At 40.9% G+C, this 22,217-nt stretch overlaps 1 protein-coding gene across 1 annotated transcript in view; it reads right to left on the bottom strand.

Annotated features, from left to right (window-relative positions):
• The window catches only part of LOC126248208 (uncharacterized), a 341,739-nt gene that overhangs the window by 129,889 nt on the left and 189,633 nt on the right, over nt 1-22,217 (bottom strand). Inside the window, exon 8 of the mRNA XM_049949021.1 lies at nt 4,699-4,994. Coding sequence (XP_049804978.1) covers nt 4,699-4,994 — 296 coding nt within the window. The remainder of the gene's footprint in view (nt 1-4,698; nt 4,995-22,217) is intronic.

The raw sequence follows: 22,217 nt of genomic DNA, 5'->3' as shown, positions 1-22,217 counted from the left end.
TTGGAGGAGGGATATATGGCTTCACATCACAACGGTAAACCATCACCTTGACCTTTTCGGGTAATACATCACCTTCGAAGGCCAAGATGAAGGCACCGGTGGCTACCTGATTATCCCTCGGACCCCGATGGACGCGCCGGACGAAGTGAACACCTCGTCGTTCGAGGTTGGCGCGCAATTCATCGTCGGACTGCAGAAGAAGATCCCTGTGGAATATAATACCCTGGACCATGTTGAGACTCTTATGCGGCGTGATGCTAACGGAAACATCCCCCAACTTATCACAACTGAGCAACCTCCGTGACTGGGCAGAGGATGCCGTTTTGATGAGCACAGAACCAGAGCGCATCTTGGACAAGCCCTCCACCTCTCCGAACTTGTCCTCTAAATGCTCCACAAAAAACTGTGGCTTTGTCGACATAAAAGATTCTCCATCAACCCGCGTACACACGAGGTACCGGGGTGAATATTCTCCACTGCCTGTTGTAGCAAGACGTTCCTCCCATGGAGTAGCGAGGGAGGGAAACGATCTCGGATCAAATTTCTTCCCGTTGAGGTTAGACCTCGATCGCTTAGAGACTGCTGGTGGAGGCCCACCAGCGAGAGACGATGTACCACGCTTCATTGCGGGTCATCCGCCCTGATGCCACCTACTCCGACCAAGGGCCCTCCCCACGGGCGCCACCCAGCCGCAGCAATAGCCACCTGGCAGGACGGCCATTGCCGGGAGTCCTGATGCCCCAAGGAGATGGGCATCTACTCCTTGGCATACGTGGGGAGTTAACGGCGCAGGCATCAGTAGAGCGATCCCTGTGTTGTCAGGGGGCTACAACCAAGAGGGTACATGGCGGCCCCACCACAACGGACTGGCTACCGTGCTGGATCTTAGGTGCAAAACTGTCCAAGGTCGTCGTCGCAGTTAAAAGAAACACTGCAGAGTGCAGCGTGGTAATCGCTCAAGAGATCGAAAACGAGCGGGACACCATTGCAACGACGAAAAAGCCGGCTAAAGGTCTAATTGCACGATGGATACAGTGCACCATGTAAGGCGCCCTTCCCCAATTGGCTCGCTCTTCGGAATAATTTAGAAAGATGGAGGTCAAACCCGAGAGGGGACCATCACATAAGGCCGAAACAGTTGAGACTCCTTTTAGTCACCTCTTACGACAGGCAGGAATACCGCGGGCCTATTCTAAACCCCGAACCCGCAGGGGGGACCACCATACTGATCGAGACATTAAGTTAGCCGCCTATAAGAAACAAAATCACAGAAATAATCATGAGAAGATGCTCAGCTCATAGCACTCCTTCCTTTCTTTGGAGTTATAACAAATAAAATAGGCTGAGTACCGGGCATATATGGTATTCAGTCCATTTTCCAACCCGCCAAGAAAACTGCCGCCAAGAAAACTGAAGAAATGTTGCATCCAGCAAAAGACATCGCTTGTCTTTGTGTTCTTGGAGTTTTTAATGTATCTTGTGAATGTGGCAGCAGTTACACTGGTCAGACAATAAGAACAATTTCAGTATGCTACACGGAGAACCAATGCCATATTAAGTATTGCGATTTCAACAAATCTGGTACTGTCTAACACAGTCTCATGAACAGACATACGATTATCTTTGATAAAATGAAAATACTATCCCACGCATCTACCTACTGGCATTCTGTCATAAAATAATCTGTTGAAATCAGAATGTGTGACAACTTTAAAAGGGGCAGTGGCTACACTATTTGTGATGCATGGAAACAGGTGGTTGATGCTGAACGCCAACAAGAGAAATCAATTAGTCTGTCATCATCTAACAAAATCAGAATCGCTACCAATGTTCTTCAGTTATAGACATCATCATTATCTCTGGCAGTATGTGAGAGGTCCTTAACTTTGTGATGTCTTCATGCCATAATTCAACCAACTAAAATACCTAACAGACTACTGAAATGTAATCTCATAGTGATGATGGAGGAAGTAATTGAAAGCTCAGGACTAACAAATCTAATGCGGCATGAGCTTCATGAAGAATTTATTGAAGAATGTCATCACAAAAACACCAATATGTCAAATAACCTTCAAGTTACTTTTAAACAACTGCCACTGAATGTTTCCTCATCAGATATAAAGGATTCCTCTGAAACAATTACAAGAAATAAGAGCAAGAGGGTGCAGGAGGGGTAGGGAAAGGGAGAGGGGGTAGGAGGAGGAGGAGGAGGAGGAGGAGGAGGAGGAGGGAAAGAGGGAGAGTGGAAAGGGGGGAGGAGGAGGAGGAGGAGACAAGGGAGGAGGGGGAGGAGGAGACAAGGGAGGAGGGGGAGGGCGAGAGGGGGAGGGGAAGGGGGAGGGGGAGGGGAGAGAGAGAGAGAGATATTCCACATGCCTATTCCACCAAACATGATACAATATAAAGAATACTATGAAAACTCATTAACTCTTCATGAACTATTCTAAGTTATGAGGAACCGCAATGTCATTATAGTAGTATTTTTCTGTATTTGCATTGCATCAGATCTGAACAAATTTTTTCAAACATTATTCAAATGTGTTGAATTAACACAAAAGATATGTTTCCTGGATTGTATCTTTTGCTTCTCACCAACAAACATTATATAAATAATAAGTTTCTATACATGGATCATGATAACAAAGTGATTGACAGCTAGCTGTTTACAGGAGAGCTAGCATAGCAACACCTAATCAGATAAAGATGTTGGTCAAGACTTCTGTTGTGTTCAATGTTGTCATATCATAGTGTTCTCTCAGGTTCCATTTGCCTGCAGTCGAGGATTAATGCTGGTAGTGTAACAACTGTGATACATTTATGATACATTGCAGTACCTGTGTTATTCAGAAGTATGATGTTAAGTTCCTTTGGACGTGTATGGACGCCTGATGGAACTTCGCATCATACTTCTGAATAGCGCAGGCACTGCATCATCATATTTATCTGCTGACACCAGGCAATAGACTTTCAGTTAAAAATGTCTTGCCTGTACAGGAATATACACAATGAAATGTGTGAGTGCAGGAGTACACACATGGTTGATGACATGGAAGTTTGGGTCTGGCCATGAATCTTGTACGGATATCCTAATGGTAAGGTGACTGCTTGAGATGTGCGGGAAATCTAGGTTCTAGTCCCAATCCGACACAAATTTTCATTGTCGTCATCTCATTATACAGCTGATGGCTGTACATATTTTTGCAAATGTGAATAAATTACATGTTATACATTTTTTGTTGTACGCATTGTTTCTCTATGCAGCGTGTTTATTTCATGCCACAGGATGTCCTAAACCAGTTGAGACAATGCACAGATAAGCGTTAACACTATTAGTACTATGCTAAATAACCCAACACTGCATTTTAACGGGCAGCGTATGAATGTATACAAAGAAGAAATGCACAGCTGCTCCTGTGGCAGTCATATTGCACGTGCAGACAACCAAGAATCGACAACATCCCCCATCCCAGGCTTGACTGCCAATCACTTTATTGTTTGATCATGACGTATGTCTTTTTTATTGCTGTACAGCTACAATATTCTGAAATTTTAATGGCTTGGTACCACACAGCAAAAAATACACTATTTCTAAATACTTAGGTTCAAATTGTCAACCAAGTAAGATCTTTATTAAAACAGTATATGAAGCATGTAAGTAACTTCATCCATAATTTTAAGATAATTATGTGCACCAGTAACACTGTTGCAACTGTGAAGTACATATTCAGGCTATGACATATTATGAACAACAACAACTACAACTACTACTGAACGCTAGAATCAGAATTTATCTTACAACGTCTACGACAAGACAAAGACAAACTCCCGTGAGGTAAAAGGTAGGAACCCTCACTAGCAATAATAATCTCAGAAACAGGTATAGTACGATAAGCTAAGATTTCCCGAGTTTCAAAGGATTCCAAACCGGCTCTTCCTGCATTGTTGCAAGCAACGAAAGCTACTGTTAACCATCCGTTACCCAAACTGGAGGAAGAAGAAACTTTCATTAAGGAAAAATTTAACCTCACACCACAAAATAAAGTAGGTCCATTAATAAGAACAAATTCAGTAGTTTTACCTACTACTCTTGTTTCGTTCTTTTTACCCTTCGCAGAAGATGTTGAAGCACCAAGAGTGCCGTCCACATTGACAAGTGATTTGTAAACCAGCATTCGCCGGCAGCGACGAAAACAACGTTTGCGCATCATTGTAAAAAGCATAGCCTCAGTGGCTATTCACTCAAACCAAGTGAATGCGCTAGACAGAACAGTGTGCTATTTATAGCATCAGTCCTGGCGCACGCAGCGGATGTGGACTCTTATCAGCTTACGCAATCGCACCGGAAGTGAGTTTTGGAGCAACACACTCCTTAATGAAAGTTTCTTCTTCCTCCAGTTTGGGTAACGGATGGTTAACTGTAGCTTTCGTTGCTTGCAACAATACAGGAAGAGCTGGTTTGGAATCCTTTGAAACTCGGGAAATCTTAGCTTACCGTACTATTCCTGTTTCTGAGATAATTATTGCTAGTGAGGGTTCCTACCTATTTCCGCACGGGAGTGTGTTGCTCAAAAACTCACGTCATCCGACGTAATTTCAGTTGACGAATCACCAGAAGTACTACTGTTCAGTAAGTGTTGTAGTAGTAGTAGTAGTAATAATAATAATAATAATAATAATAATAATAATGCTGAAACTCACCATCATTACTGATGGCATTATCATTACTGCTGCCACCGCCAACACCACTACGTCCATCATCGTCATCATCATCATTGTCATTATCATCTTCACCAGCACCATCACCATCACCATCCGACGTAGTTTCAGTTGACGAATCACCAGAAGTGCTACTGTTCAGTAACTCTTCCCTTTTACGTAGCTGCAAAGCCCGAGCTCTATGGCGATCAACCCTTCGTGGTTGACACTTTTCACACAGATATTCTTCTGGTATATTTGTTCTGTCAATTCCCATGCAATCAACATGCTGCCACACACTGCAGAAAGCACATTCAAGCATGTAGGAAGAGTAATTCCGACAGAGAAGACAACTAATTTTCTTTTTATATACAACTTCTTAAGATAGCTCTTTCATATTCTAAGCCCAATGGCGGTCAGTACATTAATTAGTACAATACATGGCTAGAACATATCTCATCTACTCAAGCAAGGATCAGAACTTTTTACGGTCCACTATACTCTTACCGACAAACATTTGCAACTTTCAATTTAAGGTAACACAAAGGTAGAACATGTACTTTCTGCATTTCGTAGAATTTTTGTTTTGCATGTTGGTATTCTGGTTGCTATGGGTTTATTTATTGACTGTCATTTTGAAATAGTGATTAGCGTTGTGGACACTAGAAAATGGAGTGCCAAGTGGAGAAATCAGAACATTTCCAACATATTCTGCTGTTTGAATTCAATAAAGGGGTGAAAGCAGCAAACGCAGCAAGAAACGTCTGTGCTGTGTATGGGGATCATGCCATTGGACACAGTATGGCAAGGAAATGGTTTTCTCGTCTTAAGGAGGATCTTTTGACAATAGTTACTCTCCACGTTCAGGAAGAGATTCAGTGCTTGATGAAGATTGTGTAAACACATTAATCCACAATGATTCACGTCAGTGCACTCAAGAACTGGCAAATGTGATGACCTGTGATCATTCCACCATCGTGTGACATTTGCTTGCAATGGGGAAGGTTCAAAAATAAAGTGTCTGGCTACCATATGCTCTACGCCAAAATCGCAAAAATCAGTGGCTGGCCAGGTGTGCATCTCTCCTTGCTTGCCATCATTTGGCTCATGAACAACACTGACCATTCCTATCCTGTATCTTTATTGGTGATGAGAAATGGTGTCTTTATGCTAATATAAGGAAAAGAATGGAATAACCGAGCCCGAACAAGGGAGTAACTCCCCCTACAAGGACCAGTGCGCATCCACAAAAGATAATGTTATGCATCTGGTGGAACCGAGATGGTGTGATATACTACGAATTGCTTCCTCAAGGTGTAACCATCACTGCTGACCTCTACTGTCAACAACTGATATGCCTCGCGGACGCAATTCAAGAACGACAACCAGGAAGACTGTGTGTGAATTGATGCTACTCCATGATAATGCCCTCCCACATGGAGCTACACTGGGGGGGGGGGGGGGGGGAGACAACAATACAAGAGTTGAGTTTTGAACAACCTTCAAGAAACTTCCATTCCGGATGAAAATGCTTAATGAGTTCTTCACTTGAAAACCATGTGATTTTTAGTTGCAAAATCAAAAACATACCCCTGCATTGGCAAGCTGTTTTAAATAGTGAAGGAGAACGTACTACTGAACATTCAAGTCTGTGTTACATATATCATTTCATTTATTAAACTAATAGAAAAATGCTATGAACTTACGCAGCAACTTAATATTATTGTTAATCCCAACTCACATGTATCAACAGAGAGAACTGTAGAGTATGTTTTGTGGATATTAGTTACTAGATTTCAACAAACAGCCTTGTGACCTTCAAAAAGGCTTGGAGAATGTCATCACTGAGACAGTGTCTCTTCGAGAGCAAATGCAGTACACTGAACTACCATGTATACCCAAATCCAAGCCAAATTTTATTTATTTATTTATTTATTTTTGTATCCAAAAAACCGCCTGGAGCTTAGAATCGAGTGACAGCAAATGGAAATTCTGAACAATGGCACTAGCAGCCGTAAAAGATTAGAAGGGAAAAAAAAGTGTGTGTATGTGTGTGGGTGGGTGGGTGGCGGGGAGGCGAGGGCAGTAGAATGGTAGAAGACGAGTCTACGCCCGCCCCCCCCTCCCCCCCCCCCCCCACCAACCACTGAATTTTAATTTATCATCCAACGTAGGAAAAAGAAAGTCAGTATCGTTCATCTTTGAATGTAGCAGCCTTTTGAATATTTATAGCAAAAATAACAAATTTCTTCACACAAATACCAACAATAAATAACGCTTATAATTGTTGCACGTAAGCTGTGGCTCATTCTGATTTCCCATATTGTTTCATTGAAGATTGTGAAGTGCTTGTGTTAGTGAACCATAATGAAGCGCATTCATTATAGCACCAACTTGAAGAAGGAAGTTATTTCTTTTGCCAAAAGAAGTTCTAATCATGCTGCAATATGGGATTGATGAGTGTAACATCAGAACATGGCAACTGCAAAGAGACAAATTATTTTAATGTTCCACTATCAGGAAGGCCTATAGTGGGCGAAAATGTGGCCAGCATCATCTCTTGAAGCAATTTCAAATGAGTTTGTTGTGGAACAGTGGCAGAAATTAACACTGAAATTTTAAAAATTAAGGCACATGAAACTGCTCAAGTGCAAAAAATCAAAAATTTTAAGGCTAGCCACAACTGAATTGGTCTTTTTATGGAGCACTGGGATTTTTCACTTTGGAAGTAAACTTTAGTTGTAGAGAAGCTGCCTAAAATTATGAAGAAAAACTTGTGGAATTTCAGTGCGTCATAATCAGGTGGGCACACTGAAAACCAGTACCTTCTTGGCCTGATAAGAAATGCTGACCAAACTCCCAACTATTTTGACACACCATCGAATTATACAGTCGACTCCAGAAGAAAGAAAGCTATAAGTATTTTTATATCAGGGGGTGAGAAACAGAAGACGTCCATCATGCTTACTTGCACAGTAGATGGGCATAAATTACCCCCATTTGTAGTTTTCAAATGAAGACTTTACTGAAATTGGAAGTGTTGACAAATATTGCAATTGTATAAACAAACTAATGTGGGTGGTTTTTGGAGGGTATTATGCTGGCATGGAACAAGCTTGTATGGAATCGTCGTCCTGGTGCAATGCTTGGTTTACACCGTCTGCTGGTGTTAGATGCATATGCAGGCCATACAATACCTGCAGTACAACGAAAATGATTAGACAGCAAACCAGAACTGCCAGTAATTTCAGGCAGGATGATGTCAATTCTGCAACCACTTGACATCTATTTGAATAAACCATTTTAGGAGAAGCTTAAACATATGTACATGGACTGGCTCTCGAAAAATGACAGACAACTGACACCAACAGCATATGTAAAATGCGCAACTTTGTCAATGGACTGATGAAGCATGTCAAATCAGACACGTTTGATATCCAATGTATTAGATGGTATGGAGGATGATTTTCTGTATGAAGAACTGAGCAACAAGGAATTGAGTGATAGTGATTCAGAATTATCCAGTTGATATTTCAAACATTTTTGTAAAATTTGTACAATGAATTTAATAAAATTTTCTTTTATGTTTCTACTTTTAATTTCAAAGTTATTTTCATTCATTAAGTGTTGCTAGTCATACATTTGAAGTCTACTACAAAAATTCCTGTGTGTACATCAATATGGTAGAAGCTGTGTCTTGGATGTTTTCCTACCCTATAAGAGATGGTTCCTATGAATCTTCACCACAAGGTTAAGAAGAATATAAATGTTACATCATGTATTCTTCCATGTTAGCTGTTACCTCATTTAAATTCTGTCTGCCTATCAAACTTGACTGAGACAACAGCAAATACGAAAGAATATACATAACATGTAATGCTTACATTTGTATTGTTCTTATGCAGGATAGTGATACAGTCGGAAAGAAGCATCACAACTGACTTCTAGTATTGATTTTTAAATCTTCTAAGATTATAAATTCTGTGCAAAAAGTTATGTGGTTTTAAATGTTTGAAAGAGTAAATTAATCTACAAAATAATCTTGCTTAAGCTCTAGTAAGCTTATGACTTGAGCGCTACTACTGTAGCGATATCTATCTAATTTGTGTCTCATGTTCGAATGAAGTAACTTGTCCGTCTTGAATTTTGAGTCTCATTTTTCGGGTGTGGCTTAGATTTGGGTAAATAGGTACATTGTGGAGTTTCTATGACAATATCTACAATGTTTATACCAAGTAAAATTGCCATCTTCAGTGACAAAATTATGCAGCTAACATATATTTTATACCTCAATTCTTTAACACACTATGGTCCACAAAGGGAATGGTACAAAACTGCTCAGAATAAAATTCAGTCATCATTTGGTAATATATTTTTATTTAAAACTGAAGACTGAATTTTCTTAATAAATACTAAAGTTGCTGAAAATTACAGCCATGAATAAAATAATACAGTGGTATTTATTGCTGCATGGCAAGAGTCTTCATTACAGATCTGGAAAAAGTACACCTGCAGTCACCGTTACTTTTAGCTACACATGAATAAATTTGTCAATGTCGCAAACCATATGGGATGCCTCAGACTTTCCTCAACTACACTTTTTCTCAGAAACAGTGAATGGAACTGCTCTGCCGTAGCCACAAGCACCGGAACGAATATGAAGAATGCAGGAGAAGAGATGGTGGCGAAAGGATATTGGCAAACTGTGCACTGATTAGGACCACACCACGACAGGAGCGGCCTCTACAAGAGGAGAATATAAGCGCCGTTCCTGCCTGCCTCGGCTGCTCAGTATTCGGACAGGCCTAGCAGAGAACACTATGATAGCAGTCATTAGTGATACACAAACTGTGTGTCAAGCTTGCATGAACATTGTATATAACAAAGGACTCTGATTTATGTTGCATGTCACGCATCACTTGGGACACCACTGTAAATTCCCAGTTAAGTATTGTTGGTCTTCTTATTTGTAATAAATTACTAATGTTATTTGCTTGAATTGTTGTATAGCATTCCGAGAACACAGCATCCCTTAGGTACCCTATAAGTAACGAGTGGGCAGGACCACACAGGAACTTTCGTTGGGTAACATGCATTTTAGGCAAACTAATAAAGGTGAAGAGTAAGCCAGAAGCAGATGGAAAGTGGTAGACGCAAGCTCAACTTCAGAATTTCAAACAGGAATAATACTGTCAGAATAAACTCACAAAAAAGAATAATTTTTGTGCATATAAGGAAACAAAGAAAGTTTACACATAATGAATGTTCTAGTTAATGTTGCAGTGAGGATTAAGAGAACCAAGAAGAGTAGACTCCTATGTCCGATCAAGATGTCTACACTGTGAAGCTGCTAATATACATATGGTAACCATCATGACAGACGTGAGGAACAAATATATATGGACTGCTTATCCACTCAAGTTGTCATCAGCATGGCGAGTTTGTAACTCCCCAGAGTAGATTTGAATGTGTAACAAGCCATACAAGGACTGCCTATCTGCTAAATGATGACACTAACTGGAGACTTCAGGGCTTTGGCAGCAGGTTACCAGCCCGTGAACTAGTTGTATTCATCCCAGGCACTGAGCTTCAAAGGATCTCAGTTCTGGCCTACGACTGCAGTGTCAAAACAGATGGCACTGTTCAATGTCTTGCCAAATACCTTCAGGCTACACCATCTTAGTCTCGCATGGACAAGGTTGTCACAGGTCCCACTATCACAGACAAGATTTTTGGATGTTAACATTCCAATCCATGCAAAAGAACACTGGAAGCAGTGAACTAAGAGCACAAATACCCTGGCTTTGGTCATTGGCCACATCCTACTATTTCTGCACTTAACACTTTGTTACACTACATTTTGTTAAAATGAAAACAATAGGGACCTTAGATATCCACTTGCTTCTACAACTTGTATTTAGGGACAATAAACGTTTCATGGTTTATGCCAAAATTGGATTTGCTAGACAATGGCAAAGTTTAGTGAAACATCTACTTATGTTAAAGTTTACAGGTGCTTCCTAAATAAAGTAACAATAAGGCTTTACAAAATAAGGTAGTGGAGTTCAAAGAGGAATTAGATGAAAAAAACTGATTATCAAAAGTATGGCAAAAAACAAAGATCAATTAGACTTAAAATCGTGTCACATATGAGAGGTGTTCAATAAGTAATGCAACACTTTTATTTTTAGTCAATATCAATTGAAAAAATGCAGAATTTGCTGTGGACCATCATGGAAGATTCCTGCTTTTGGCCCCTATAGTGCCTTCAAAATGGCATCTATAACGGAGATGCATTCCAACAGAAAGCTACCATTGAGTTTCTTTTGGCGGCAAACCATAGGACCTGGTAGTGAACAAAAGCACGGTGATTCATTGGGCAAGGTGTCTGTCTTCATAGCAACAAGGTGCACAAACCTGTCCACCTCCCCGAGTCGAGCCAGCTGCACACAGCTGTAACTCTAGCAATGCCGGAATATGTGGACACTCTCATTTGAGGTGATCAATGGATCACAATCGCACACCTCACTGCTCAACTTGATATCTATATTGGTATTGCTGTCGCACTCATCCACCAGGTGTGGTGTTCAGAGGTGTGTGCCCGCTGCATTCCTTGGCGTGTAACAGAAGACCATACATAAAGAGCAACCACAGACCATCTGTGTGGAACTGCTTGCACATTATGGGGCTGATCATGAAAATGTTTTGTCACACACTGTCATAGGCGATGAAACATGGGTTCTCATTACTTCGAACTGGAAACAAAACAGCAAACCATGGATGGTGTGTTGCTACACCACCTCTCCTCTGGCATAAAAGTTCAGAGCCACACCCACAGCTGGTTAAGTCATGGTAACAGTCTTCTGGGACTCGTGACGAGATTATTCTGATTGATGTCCTGCCTCGTGCTGCAATGGTCAATTCTGAAGTGTATTAAGCTAATCTCAGGAAACTGAAGTAACGACTGCAATGTGTTCATTGCCACATAAACGCAAACAAACCACTATTTATCCATGCAATGCAAGGGCTAATGAAGGATGCACTGCATGGGAAGCAATATGTGGATGATGGGGCAGTTATTTATACAGCAAGATGCTGGCTCTGACGTCAACTAGTAGAGTTGTACAATACAGGCATACAGACCCTTCCAGTAAGATGGCATAAGGCCATCGCATTGCATGGAGATTTCATTGAAAACTAGGGTTTTGTAGCGAAAAGAGTGGGGAAGAATATGTTGTACTGGAATCCTGAATAAAACCAAGCTACTTATGAAAGAAAGATGTGTTGAATTACTTATTGAATGAACCTCTTATTTTACTATCAAGGAATAGAGCAGTGAGGAAATTTTAAGTGTAGTCTTTATTTCAAACAATAAAATTAAAAACTGTATTGCTGTTCCTGAATGAATCTCAGACAGGAAAAAAAAGACGTGTTTTATGGAGAAAAAAAAACACCACCTAAAGAACGAATTTTCAGTGGTGAAGCTGGATATATTATTATGAATGGTGGAACACTTACATGTGTAAAATTTGCCAAGAGGAACCACATATATGCCTTGAACACAATCAAAAAACAACAAATAGAAAATGGAATATCAACAATGTACGAAAAAACAGATTTCTATTTACTGTAAAGGAGATACATTAAGCTGCAGACAGACACACAAAACACACCATAAGCTTTCGGCAGCTCAGGCCAGAATGCATCACATGGGATGGGAGCAGTAATATGGAGGGGGAAAGGAAGGGCAAGGGATAGGAATGTACAGGTAGGGGGTGAGGGATGGGGGGAGCGAGGAGTGCTGTCTGGCAAAGTGTGCTGAGACTAGAAAGGTAACAGGAGCAGCATCAGGATGTTGTGGGGCAGGAAGGTGGGGAAAATGGAGCGAAAAAGGAGAGGAGTGCGGATACATGGGTGGGTGTGTTGGCAGAGAGTGGCAAACAAAGAGAGTGGGAGATGAGAATGGGGAGGAGGTGATACGACAGGTGTGGGGACACAGTATGTTGCTGTAGGTTGAGGCCGGGATAATTACAGGAGCAGAGGATGTGTTCTACGGATAACTCCCATCTGTGTAGTTCAGATTGGGCAGTGAAGCTGCCACTGAAATCACTGTTTGGGTGCATGTTTTGCCACAGGTTGGTCTACTCTGCTCTTGGCCCCAGCTTGGTGGTGGCCTTTCATCCTTGCAGACAACTGGATGGAAGTCATAACAATATTTAAAAAATGTGCAATGACTGCACCAGATCTGCTAAATGACACTGTTGTTTACACAGGCAGCCCAGCCCCTGATGGGGCAGGATAAACCTGCGACAGGACTGGAATAGGAAGCACTGGGTGGGTGAACTGAATAGGTCTTGCATTTGGGACATCCACAGGGATATGATCCTTGTGGCTTAGGGGTTGGGGCTGGGAATGGCATAGGGATGGATTAGGATGTTGTGAAGATTGGGAAGGCAACAGAACACCACTTTAGGAGAGATGGGAAGATCTTGGGTACGATGTCCCTCATTTCAGGGCACGATAATATGTAATCATAGCTCTGTTTCAGTCCAGGGTGGTATTGGATGATGAACAGGGCACTCCTTCGTGGCTGGTTCTTGGAGGGGGGGGGCAGGGGGTAGGAGAGGAAATGGCATGGGAGATCTGTTTGTGAATTATGTTTGGAGGATAGTGCCTGTCTGTGAAGGCCTTGATGAGACACTGGGTGAGGGAGTTCTTGTCACTGCAGGTGGGGTTCACTGTTGGCAGAGGTGTGGGTGGAGCCATGAGGAGATGGTCAATGTCTAGGAAGGTGACATGCTGGATTGAGGTGAACCAGGTGTAGCGGAAGGGAGACGTTTTGAGGTTTGAAGAAATGAGATAGTGTGTCTTGGACCTCAGTCAAGATCATGAAGATAATAATGAAGATATCATCAAGAACCTGAACCAGACTAGTTTCCTCCAGATGGTCCATAAACAGGTTGGCAGAGGGCAGTGCCATGTGGGTGCCCATGGCTGTGCCACAGGTTTGTTTGTATGCCTTCTCTTCAAGGGAGAGGTAGTTATGGAGACAGGATAAAGTTAGTAAGGTGTAGGAGGAACGAGGTTGGGAGTTTGGAGTCCGAAGGATGTTGAAAAAACGTAGTGTTCAATAGCAGTAAGACCATGGATGCGAGGGGTGTTTGTATATAGGCACATGACATCAGCAGTGATGGTGAGGGATCCACAAGGTAAACAGAGGGGGATGGTGGAGAGTTGGTGAAGGAAGTGGTCATTATCTTTGATGTAGGAGACTAGATTATGGACAACTGATTGGAGGTGTTGGTCAATGAGGGCCAAAATTATTTCTGTTGGGACACAATAACTAAATGCAAAGAGGAATTCAGGATTGTGGAATTCGTGGATATTGGGGAGCACGTAGAAGGTGGTTTTGGGGTGTCAGAGGGGTGAGGACGAAAATAGATTCAGGGGAGAGGTTATGGGAACGGCCTAGGGCTTTAAGCAGGGACTGGAGGTTGTGTTGGATTTCTGGGATGGTATCGATCTGGCAGAGTTTATGGGTGGCGGAATCAGAGAATTGGCAATGGCCTTACACCAGGTAGTCACTGTGATTCATAACAACTCCCATACAGGTGGCCACCTGGGGAACTGATGAAGGCTGTGGCCGAAAGCTTATGTGTAAGTTTCTTAATTGTGCCTGCCTGCAACTTGACATGTCATGTTTACAGTAAGTTGCACATTGTTAGAAAATCAAATAGTTATTAATGAGAATAATAACATTCCTGAAGTAGTTACATGTGAGGCCTATAAAGCTATTTGTGTTGTGAAGGCAAGAAACACACTGGGAGGTAACTGTGTTTCACAAGAAATGTTTAAAGTTGGAGGAAAAATAGAAGAAAAGAAAGTTGTAAAATTATTTAAAGAATAGAATGAAATTTTCACTCTACAGCGGAGTGTGTGCTGATATGAAACTTCCTGGCAGATTAAAACTGTGTGCCGGACCGAGACTCGAACTTGCGACCTTTGCCTTTCGTGGGCTAGTGCTCTACCACTGACCTACCCAAGCATGACTCACACCCCGTCCCCACAGTCTTAATTCCGCCAGTGGCTCGTCTCCTACCTTCCAAACTTCACAGAAGCTCTCCTGCGAACCTTGCAGAACTAGCACTCTTGGAAGAATGGATATTGTGGAGACATGGCTTAGCCACAGCCTGGGGGATGTTTCTAGAATGAGAGCTTCTGTGAAGTTTGGAAGGAAGGAGACGAGTTACTGGCGGAATTAAGGCTGTGAGGACGGGGTGTGAGTCGTGCTTGGGTAGCTCGGTTGGTAGAGCACTTGCCCGCAAAAAGCAAAGGTCCCCGAGTTCAAGTCTCAGTCCGGCACACAGTTTTAATCTGCCAGGAAGTTTCTTATTTAAAGAATGTTTGCGAAAGAAGACAATTTCCCAAATGTGGAACAATGCTGTTAATATACATCATCCTAGAAAAGGAGAGACAGACAAGACAGTAACTATAGAGAAATCATTGTTCTCTCTGTAATGTGCTAGATATTCACTAGAATCAGTACAAACTCCATAAAAGTACTTTGGATTTAAATCAAGTAAAGGGGAAAAAAATCAGCTGAAGAACTGGATAAAGCAGAACCGACCACTTGTGTGGTACTGTCCAGAGATAGCAGTGTCACAGCAAAGTCAGCAACACGAATTGATACCACAGCCATTAGCAACAACATATGGGAGGTGCTCCAGAAGAGCACGCCTCCCTCTCGGCAACAGCAGCACCTCATGATGAGGTGAGTACGAGATGGAATCCAAAATTTTTGGGACTGGTGCTGCAATCTGGAAAGTAGGAGTAGTAGATCTTTGCACCGCTAGGTGGCGAAAGCTGCATATCTGATGAGTCAGTGTGCGGAGTGGCATTCAGCTGGGGGGTCGTGTTGCGTGTCCACAGTGATTTCTGTAATACTCTGTGTTTGGTGTGTGGCGATTTTACAATGGATCCGCGAACAGAACAGCGCATGTGTATCAAATTCTGTGCAAATCTCAGGAAAAGTGCTACGGAGACCCTTGCAATGATTCAAATGGATTTATGATTATGACCCCAGAGACAAAGCAACAATTGTCCCAGTGGAAGAGCCTGGGCTCTCCAAGACCCAAAAAAGCGAGACAGGTGAAGAGCAAAGTGAAGAGCATGATCATCATTTTCTTTGATACCTAGGGAATTGTGCACAAAGAATTCGTCCCATCCAACCAAACAGTGAATTCCGCGTACTACTGTGATGTTTCGCGATGGCTCCATGAAAACGTGCGGCGACGATGGCCCGAACTTTGGCGTCAAGGGAACTGGCTGCTGCATCATGACAACGAGCCCTGTCACACGCCCTTGCTCACCAGGACCTTTTTGGCAAAAAAATAACATGGCGGTTGTACCCCACCCACTGTACTCGCCAGATTTGGCACCTTGTGACGTTGTGTTATTCCCAAAACTGAAACTCAAGTTGAAGGGCCATTGGTTCGATACTTTAGAGAGGATTCAACGATACTTTAGAGAGGATTCAAGAAGCATCGTTGGTGGTGATAAACACCCTCAAAGAACAGGACATCCAGAAAACGTTTGACCAGTGGCAGAAGCACTGGGACCAGTGTGTACATGTGGATGGCAACTACTTTGAGGGTGATTGTGACTATTAGTCCAAAGGCAAAGTTTTCAACAAATGGTAGCACCAGTCCCGAAAATTTTGGATAGCACCTCGTATAGTGCTGAGCATGCAAGAGGTACTCCCAGTTCGAGATCTCAGCTACACCGGTCAACATTGTTAAGTAGGACAATGACAGTTAAAGTTTCAAATGAACATCTATAGGTGTTAATGTTGAACATTGTACCTCAAGAGAACAGTTTGTTAATTAGTGCATCAAGTAATGCTCTGCTAGTCTATGGCAGTTGTAAATTACCCAATACTCCTTTGGCAAAGAACTAAATCACAGGTAAGTAAATCTTTCATTCATTTATGAAATAAAGTGAACTAACATTTCACGTGTTCTATTCCGATGAGCCTTCTCCCAGAGCAATCAAAGAACCCACAGTAGCCTGGTCAAAACAAATGGCAATGATGATCAGCATTTAACTGCTTCGTTATTCACACCAGATATCTGCCTGTGCAGAAGTTGTCCATAGTTTTCTTGCTGTTTCCTGTTTTATTCTGTTGATATAATTTGTCTCCTATTTTTCACCATGACTGGGCTGCCACAGAAAATATCTCTAACCAAAATTGCACTGTTTCAGGCACAGCAGACAGAACACCTGCTGCTCACTGTTAGCCAATTGATGTCACTACTCAACAAACAGTACAGTCGCCGGTAGCTGCTCTAAAATTTTGCCTGTACCACAGTAAGGCAAAGAACGGTCACACTAAAGGGTTCAATTAGAGGCACACTTCGCTCCCTACAAAGTAACAGGTATAGAGCACAATGCTTATTGTCCACTGTTGGTCCCAAAGTGTATTGCCTCTGTATTAAACTCTATGGAGGAACTGTTTCCTAGAAAGTCACATGTGACAACAATGTGAATCTGTTAGATAAATATTTTGACAGTCAAATCCACGTAGCTGCTGCTTGGCTTAAATTTTTCCCCCGCAAATCAACAACCTGCTCAGTCAGTCATTAAGAGGATAGCAGAACTTGGAGGTCTCACAAGATATTGTAAGTTTAAATGTTCATGCGGAATTAACTATAGTGACATAATGCCATTACACAGAATGTATCTGACGCACACACTCATGCTGCAATTCTAAACCTGCCTGACCCTGATTTAAAATACTGCACTATTTATAGTGGAATCTCAACAGAGATTGATTTTGAGATTCCATTTATTTCTTTTGTTCATAGTGAACTAGACACTCAGGCTCATGTATGTTATAGTGTTTAAGTAGTTCAGAATACAGCTCAAACAATAGAAACAGTAATACTGTTAGAAGTAAAAACTTACAGCCTTGTAGCACATGGAGTGTGTTACAAAACTCTTGAGAGATAACCATGTTCTCAGTGTTCTTCAGGGCATGACCGAAAAAATTGTCATTGTCGTATTACTAGTTGCTTTCAATGTGGACATGAAGGTCACATTCAAGTCGTGTTCCTACGTGGTAGGCAAGGCAAAGATGTCAGCCACTGTCATGTTAGTGTGCGGTGACCATAGCCTTGCGTCAAGTGTACACTGTACAGGCCGTGGCACTCACTCAGGCACGAGATGAACTTAGTACTTCAGCATCGCGGAAAGCTTTCCCTGCAATACGCTGGCAGGCAAACACACTTTTCGTCCATTTGCAAGTGGTAAAAAAAGACAATTAAGTTGCAGTTGGACTCTGGTGCCACTGTTTTCCTAATAAAGACATTTACGACAAAATCGGTAGACCATCTCGACAGCAGCCTACTTCTATTATGTCTCCTACACTGTGCAAGAAATTCCAGTCCTTGGTGGGTGTATGTAGTTTGCCAGCAACTTTCCAGGGAGTGACAAAAGTGTGCTTCTTTTCATGTACTCAATTCTAGAAACAGTGTCAAGATATTTGGATTGGCATAACAATGTCCTACTTTTTACTAGTGTTGTGTCACTGAATTTTTCAATAGGCACCATCTTGATTAAGTGGTGAAATTGTCCTTGTAACCCCCTATTCAGAAGAAAAGAAACCCATATGATCATTGCAAGAACCAGAACCACATTTTAGCGCAGTCACTGCTACATTCTGCATAGGGCAATAGATGTTAGTGTTCAAAAAATCTTCAGTGAAATATCGTACTGTAATCCTCCTCTAGCGTTACTTTTCCTCAACAGTAGTTGTTGATACTAGAATTATTTTTCAAATTTTGGACAGGTCAATATTATCTCAGCTACTTTTCTGAAAACTTTCATATAATTTTATACACAGTATTTATGAAAACTAAGTACTTTGTTTTTGATGTTACATTCGGTAGGTACTAGCTCTGAATGTACAGTTAAAAAAAAAAAAATTAAGAAACATTTGAAATTATGAATTATTTGGCACACTTAAAATTTATATTATTAATTACACAATCTATTACTGTTTACTATGTTTATTTCTGGTTTCACTTATGAAATAATAATCGAAACTAATAGAAATTCATTTGTCAAGAAAACTTTTAAACCGTCTGGAATATTGTTATTACTGCAGAGTGAGGGAGTAGTAAGCATGCCTCTGATGTGATCGGATGTATTTTTGTATTTTGGGCGAACAATGTAATTTCGGCTTTGTTAATGTGAAAATTCATAAGACTGTGTGATATACTAAAATACAACAAAATATAGTAAAGTAACAACAAAAATTCTGCAGCAACAACCTTCAAATTTATTTAGATCAATTCAACCATGAAGACCTAAAATGTGAGAATTTCAGCTTCAAGAATCAGACCCCCTAGACAAGAAGAACTAGGGCTAACTCTACACGAGAAGCTAAGTAAACTAAAAAGTTTATTGCAACCTTCGCTCCTCTCAAATTTTTCATAAAAGACTTTGCTTATTGTAGACAATAAGTGGTATTAGGAAGGAGAGAGGAGATTACAGTATGACATACAGATATTTTTAAAGCCACAAAACCACATACCATTATCCTAGACCAATAACATTGGTTTATACACAACTGAGGTAGTGTCCTAAATTTGTTTAAGCAATATGCACAGAGGCACAGTGTGAGAAATAATATACTGCATAACTCTTTGGCGAGGTCAACAATGGACCTCTCCTGATGTTCCAGAGTGTTAAACTCTGTCCGAAGGCCAAAATGAGACTGTTAGCAGATTGCTTTGAGTTGGTGGACATTATATATGTTTCCTCCTTCAAGTAGAGCATCTTAAATAGTTTTAAAGGCATTTTTATGAGGACTAACATGATCTGTACCCAATCAACCAACCAAGTTTGAAAGCAATGAGATTTGCATAATAGCGTATTCTGCTGAGTCGAAGTTTCATATTAACTACAAGCTCTACCTTCTATGAGACAAGTGATACAACTACACATGGTGGTCAGATATTTCTGGTATGACTACATAAATATACGAAAATCATCTGAAAATGTAAATGTCCAATACAGTGAGCATGTCATAAAATAGTAACTGTGAGCCTTTGATGATTTCTGCTATTGTGCTGCAAACTTTCAACCTCCAGCTTATAACAGATAAAGTTAGAAAAATAATAAGATAGACTAGGATGGTTGGTGGTTGTTTGGGAGAGGGGACCAAACAGCAAGGTCATTGGTTCCATCAGACTAGAAAAGGATGGGGAAGTAAGTCCACTGTGCTGTTTCAAAGGAGGCATCCTGGCATTTGCCTGAAGTGATTTAGGGAAATCACAGAAAATCTAAATTAGGATGGCTGGACACATGTTTGAACCGTCGTCCTCCCGAATGAGAGTCCAGTGTGCTAACCACAGCGCCACCTTGTTCAGTGAACATATACTACAATTTATTTAATCCATCTAAGGAGGACAGTACATGTAACATTCCTGTGTATATAGTTTAAAGTGAAACAGTCCGAAGTTACAGCATCACCTTTTCTTTCATTTCATTTCTCATCCATAACCAGACATACACTTTATATGGAACATCTGATAGCAAATCACTCTCACTGCACCACAAATTTACATGCAAGATCCAAACATATGCAATGGAAGTTAGCAACTTCATTGTTTTTTATCTGACCATATCCTCACTACTTAGTAGCTACTGTAAGTAATCCTTACCTGGAAGAGAAAAGGGAATTAAGTCATACTGCACTGCTGCTGCTGTAGTAGTATACAACGAAAGTTATCTCCTAACAACCAGCAAGTACAGTATGCAGCAGATTGAGAAAAATAATTCATTTTATGGCTATTTTCATATATGTCAATGTGTTTCCTGTATGGTGGGTGAAGCAGACACCAATACTGTGCACAGAAATTTGCATGTCTTCTACCCATATTGCCACAGAAAAAATTAATTTTTAATGTCTATACTAAAAGAGCATTTCCTGGACAATGGTCAGAGTTTAGTGAAACATCTACTTATGTTAGAATTTACAGGTGCTCCCTAAATATTATGTCTGGAATACCAGAGGAAAAGAAGTCTTGTGGGTTTAAACTTGAATTCTTGGTATGTCCTGTGGACATTGTATTTTCTACTGAGATGATTATAAGTTGATTGTGTGAAATTTAATGTTGTCTCATACTGTAACAATACTTGTTAAAAACATTCTGTAGCACCAACTACTGCTAAATGTGTATGAAGGAATTAAGTAATCACAAGAAGGGAAATATGCCAGAGACACGTATCATCAGATAAAATGTCTGTGGATAAGACCTGTCCAAATGTGTACTTGGAATATTCCTTGCTATACTAAAATTCTGAAAAAGAAGCTCAACATACATAACTGACTGTCACATTATCTAGTAGACATTATAGAAACCTAATACACTGCCATTATCCCTGCACTGGAACATATAGTGTTCAGTAAAAACTTCTTCCTATTTCATACAGTAGCATTCTGTTTAATCACCTCTATCAGAACTACCATTAACCATTCAGAACAAGGACAAGGGTTTGTTATAAAACATTATACTTTGTATCATTTTAACACACTGCATGAGAGTTGCGGGCAACAATATTTCACCACTGTAGTAGTGTCCTATCTGAGCTCTCAACCATCATCTCTTCAAGCTCTGTTTCTTCTGCAAAAATCTTTCTACTCTGGTACTCATTATAACCATCAAAACAACTCTGCTATATTTATGAAAGTGATTAAGCTATACAGCCTGTTCCCTTGTTGCTTACAACAGCTTCAACAAATACATATTTCTGAGGCCTGCTTGACGGTACAGATACTTGCATCCCTTTGTGCCTAAACACAGGAGTTCCCTTCAGGATATCTGGTTGGCACTGCTAATTATAGTTGCCCAGAAATCATGATTTCTTAGAAAAAATTGAATGTCCACATCTACAGCATTGATGTCCGTAATATTTAGAGAATACTGTAATACACGATGTCCTGGTGTACTGGCTTCTTACATCCACATATATGTGATTGTCTATTGCTTATTTTATACAATTACAGACAATGGGATCCATGCCTCATTTTGAAATGGATTATGTGGGTTAACTTATTGCAATCTAAGTCTTTCACAAATTTTCAGTACAGTTAGTAAACACGATGGCCAATCTTTATATCATCCTCGTCCCTGTACCATTGTGCAAAGTACCAGTTCTAGAATGTGACTTTATTTATAACATGGTTCCCAGTGATCTGTCTCACATTCTCAATGTCCCCTTTCTGCGACTTAGTACCATGCAGCTTCCAACATGAGAGTTATATTGTCAGGACACATTTTCGTAATTATTAACAATGCTTCCATCAGTGTGGTTCTAAAAAGCTCTTGTTAATCTTAGACATATACCTCTCTGCATACATCCAATGTGCACTTTTCAACAATGGTAGTGCAACTGTAGGTCCAACTACCTTCTGCAATGCCTCAATGTTCACAAAGATGACACTATTGCATAGTTAT

This window comes from Schistocerca nitens, chromosome 3 (assembly GCF_023898315.1).
Source record: "Schistocerca nitens isolate TAMUIC-IGC-003100 chromosome 3, iqSchNite1.1, whole genome shotgun sequence".
In the NCBI taxonomy this organism is placed as follows: Eukaryota; Metazoa; Arthropoda; class Insecta; order Orthoptera; family Acrididae; genus Schistocerca; species Schistocerca nitens.
This window is presented reverse-complemented; position numbering and strand designations above follow the sequence as displayed.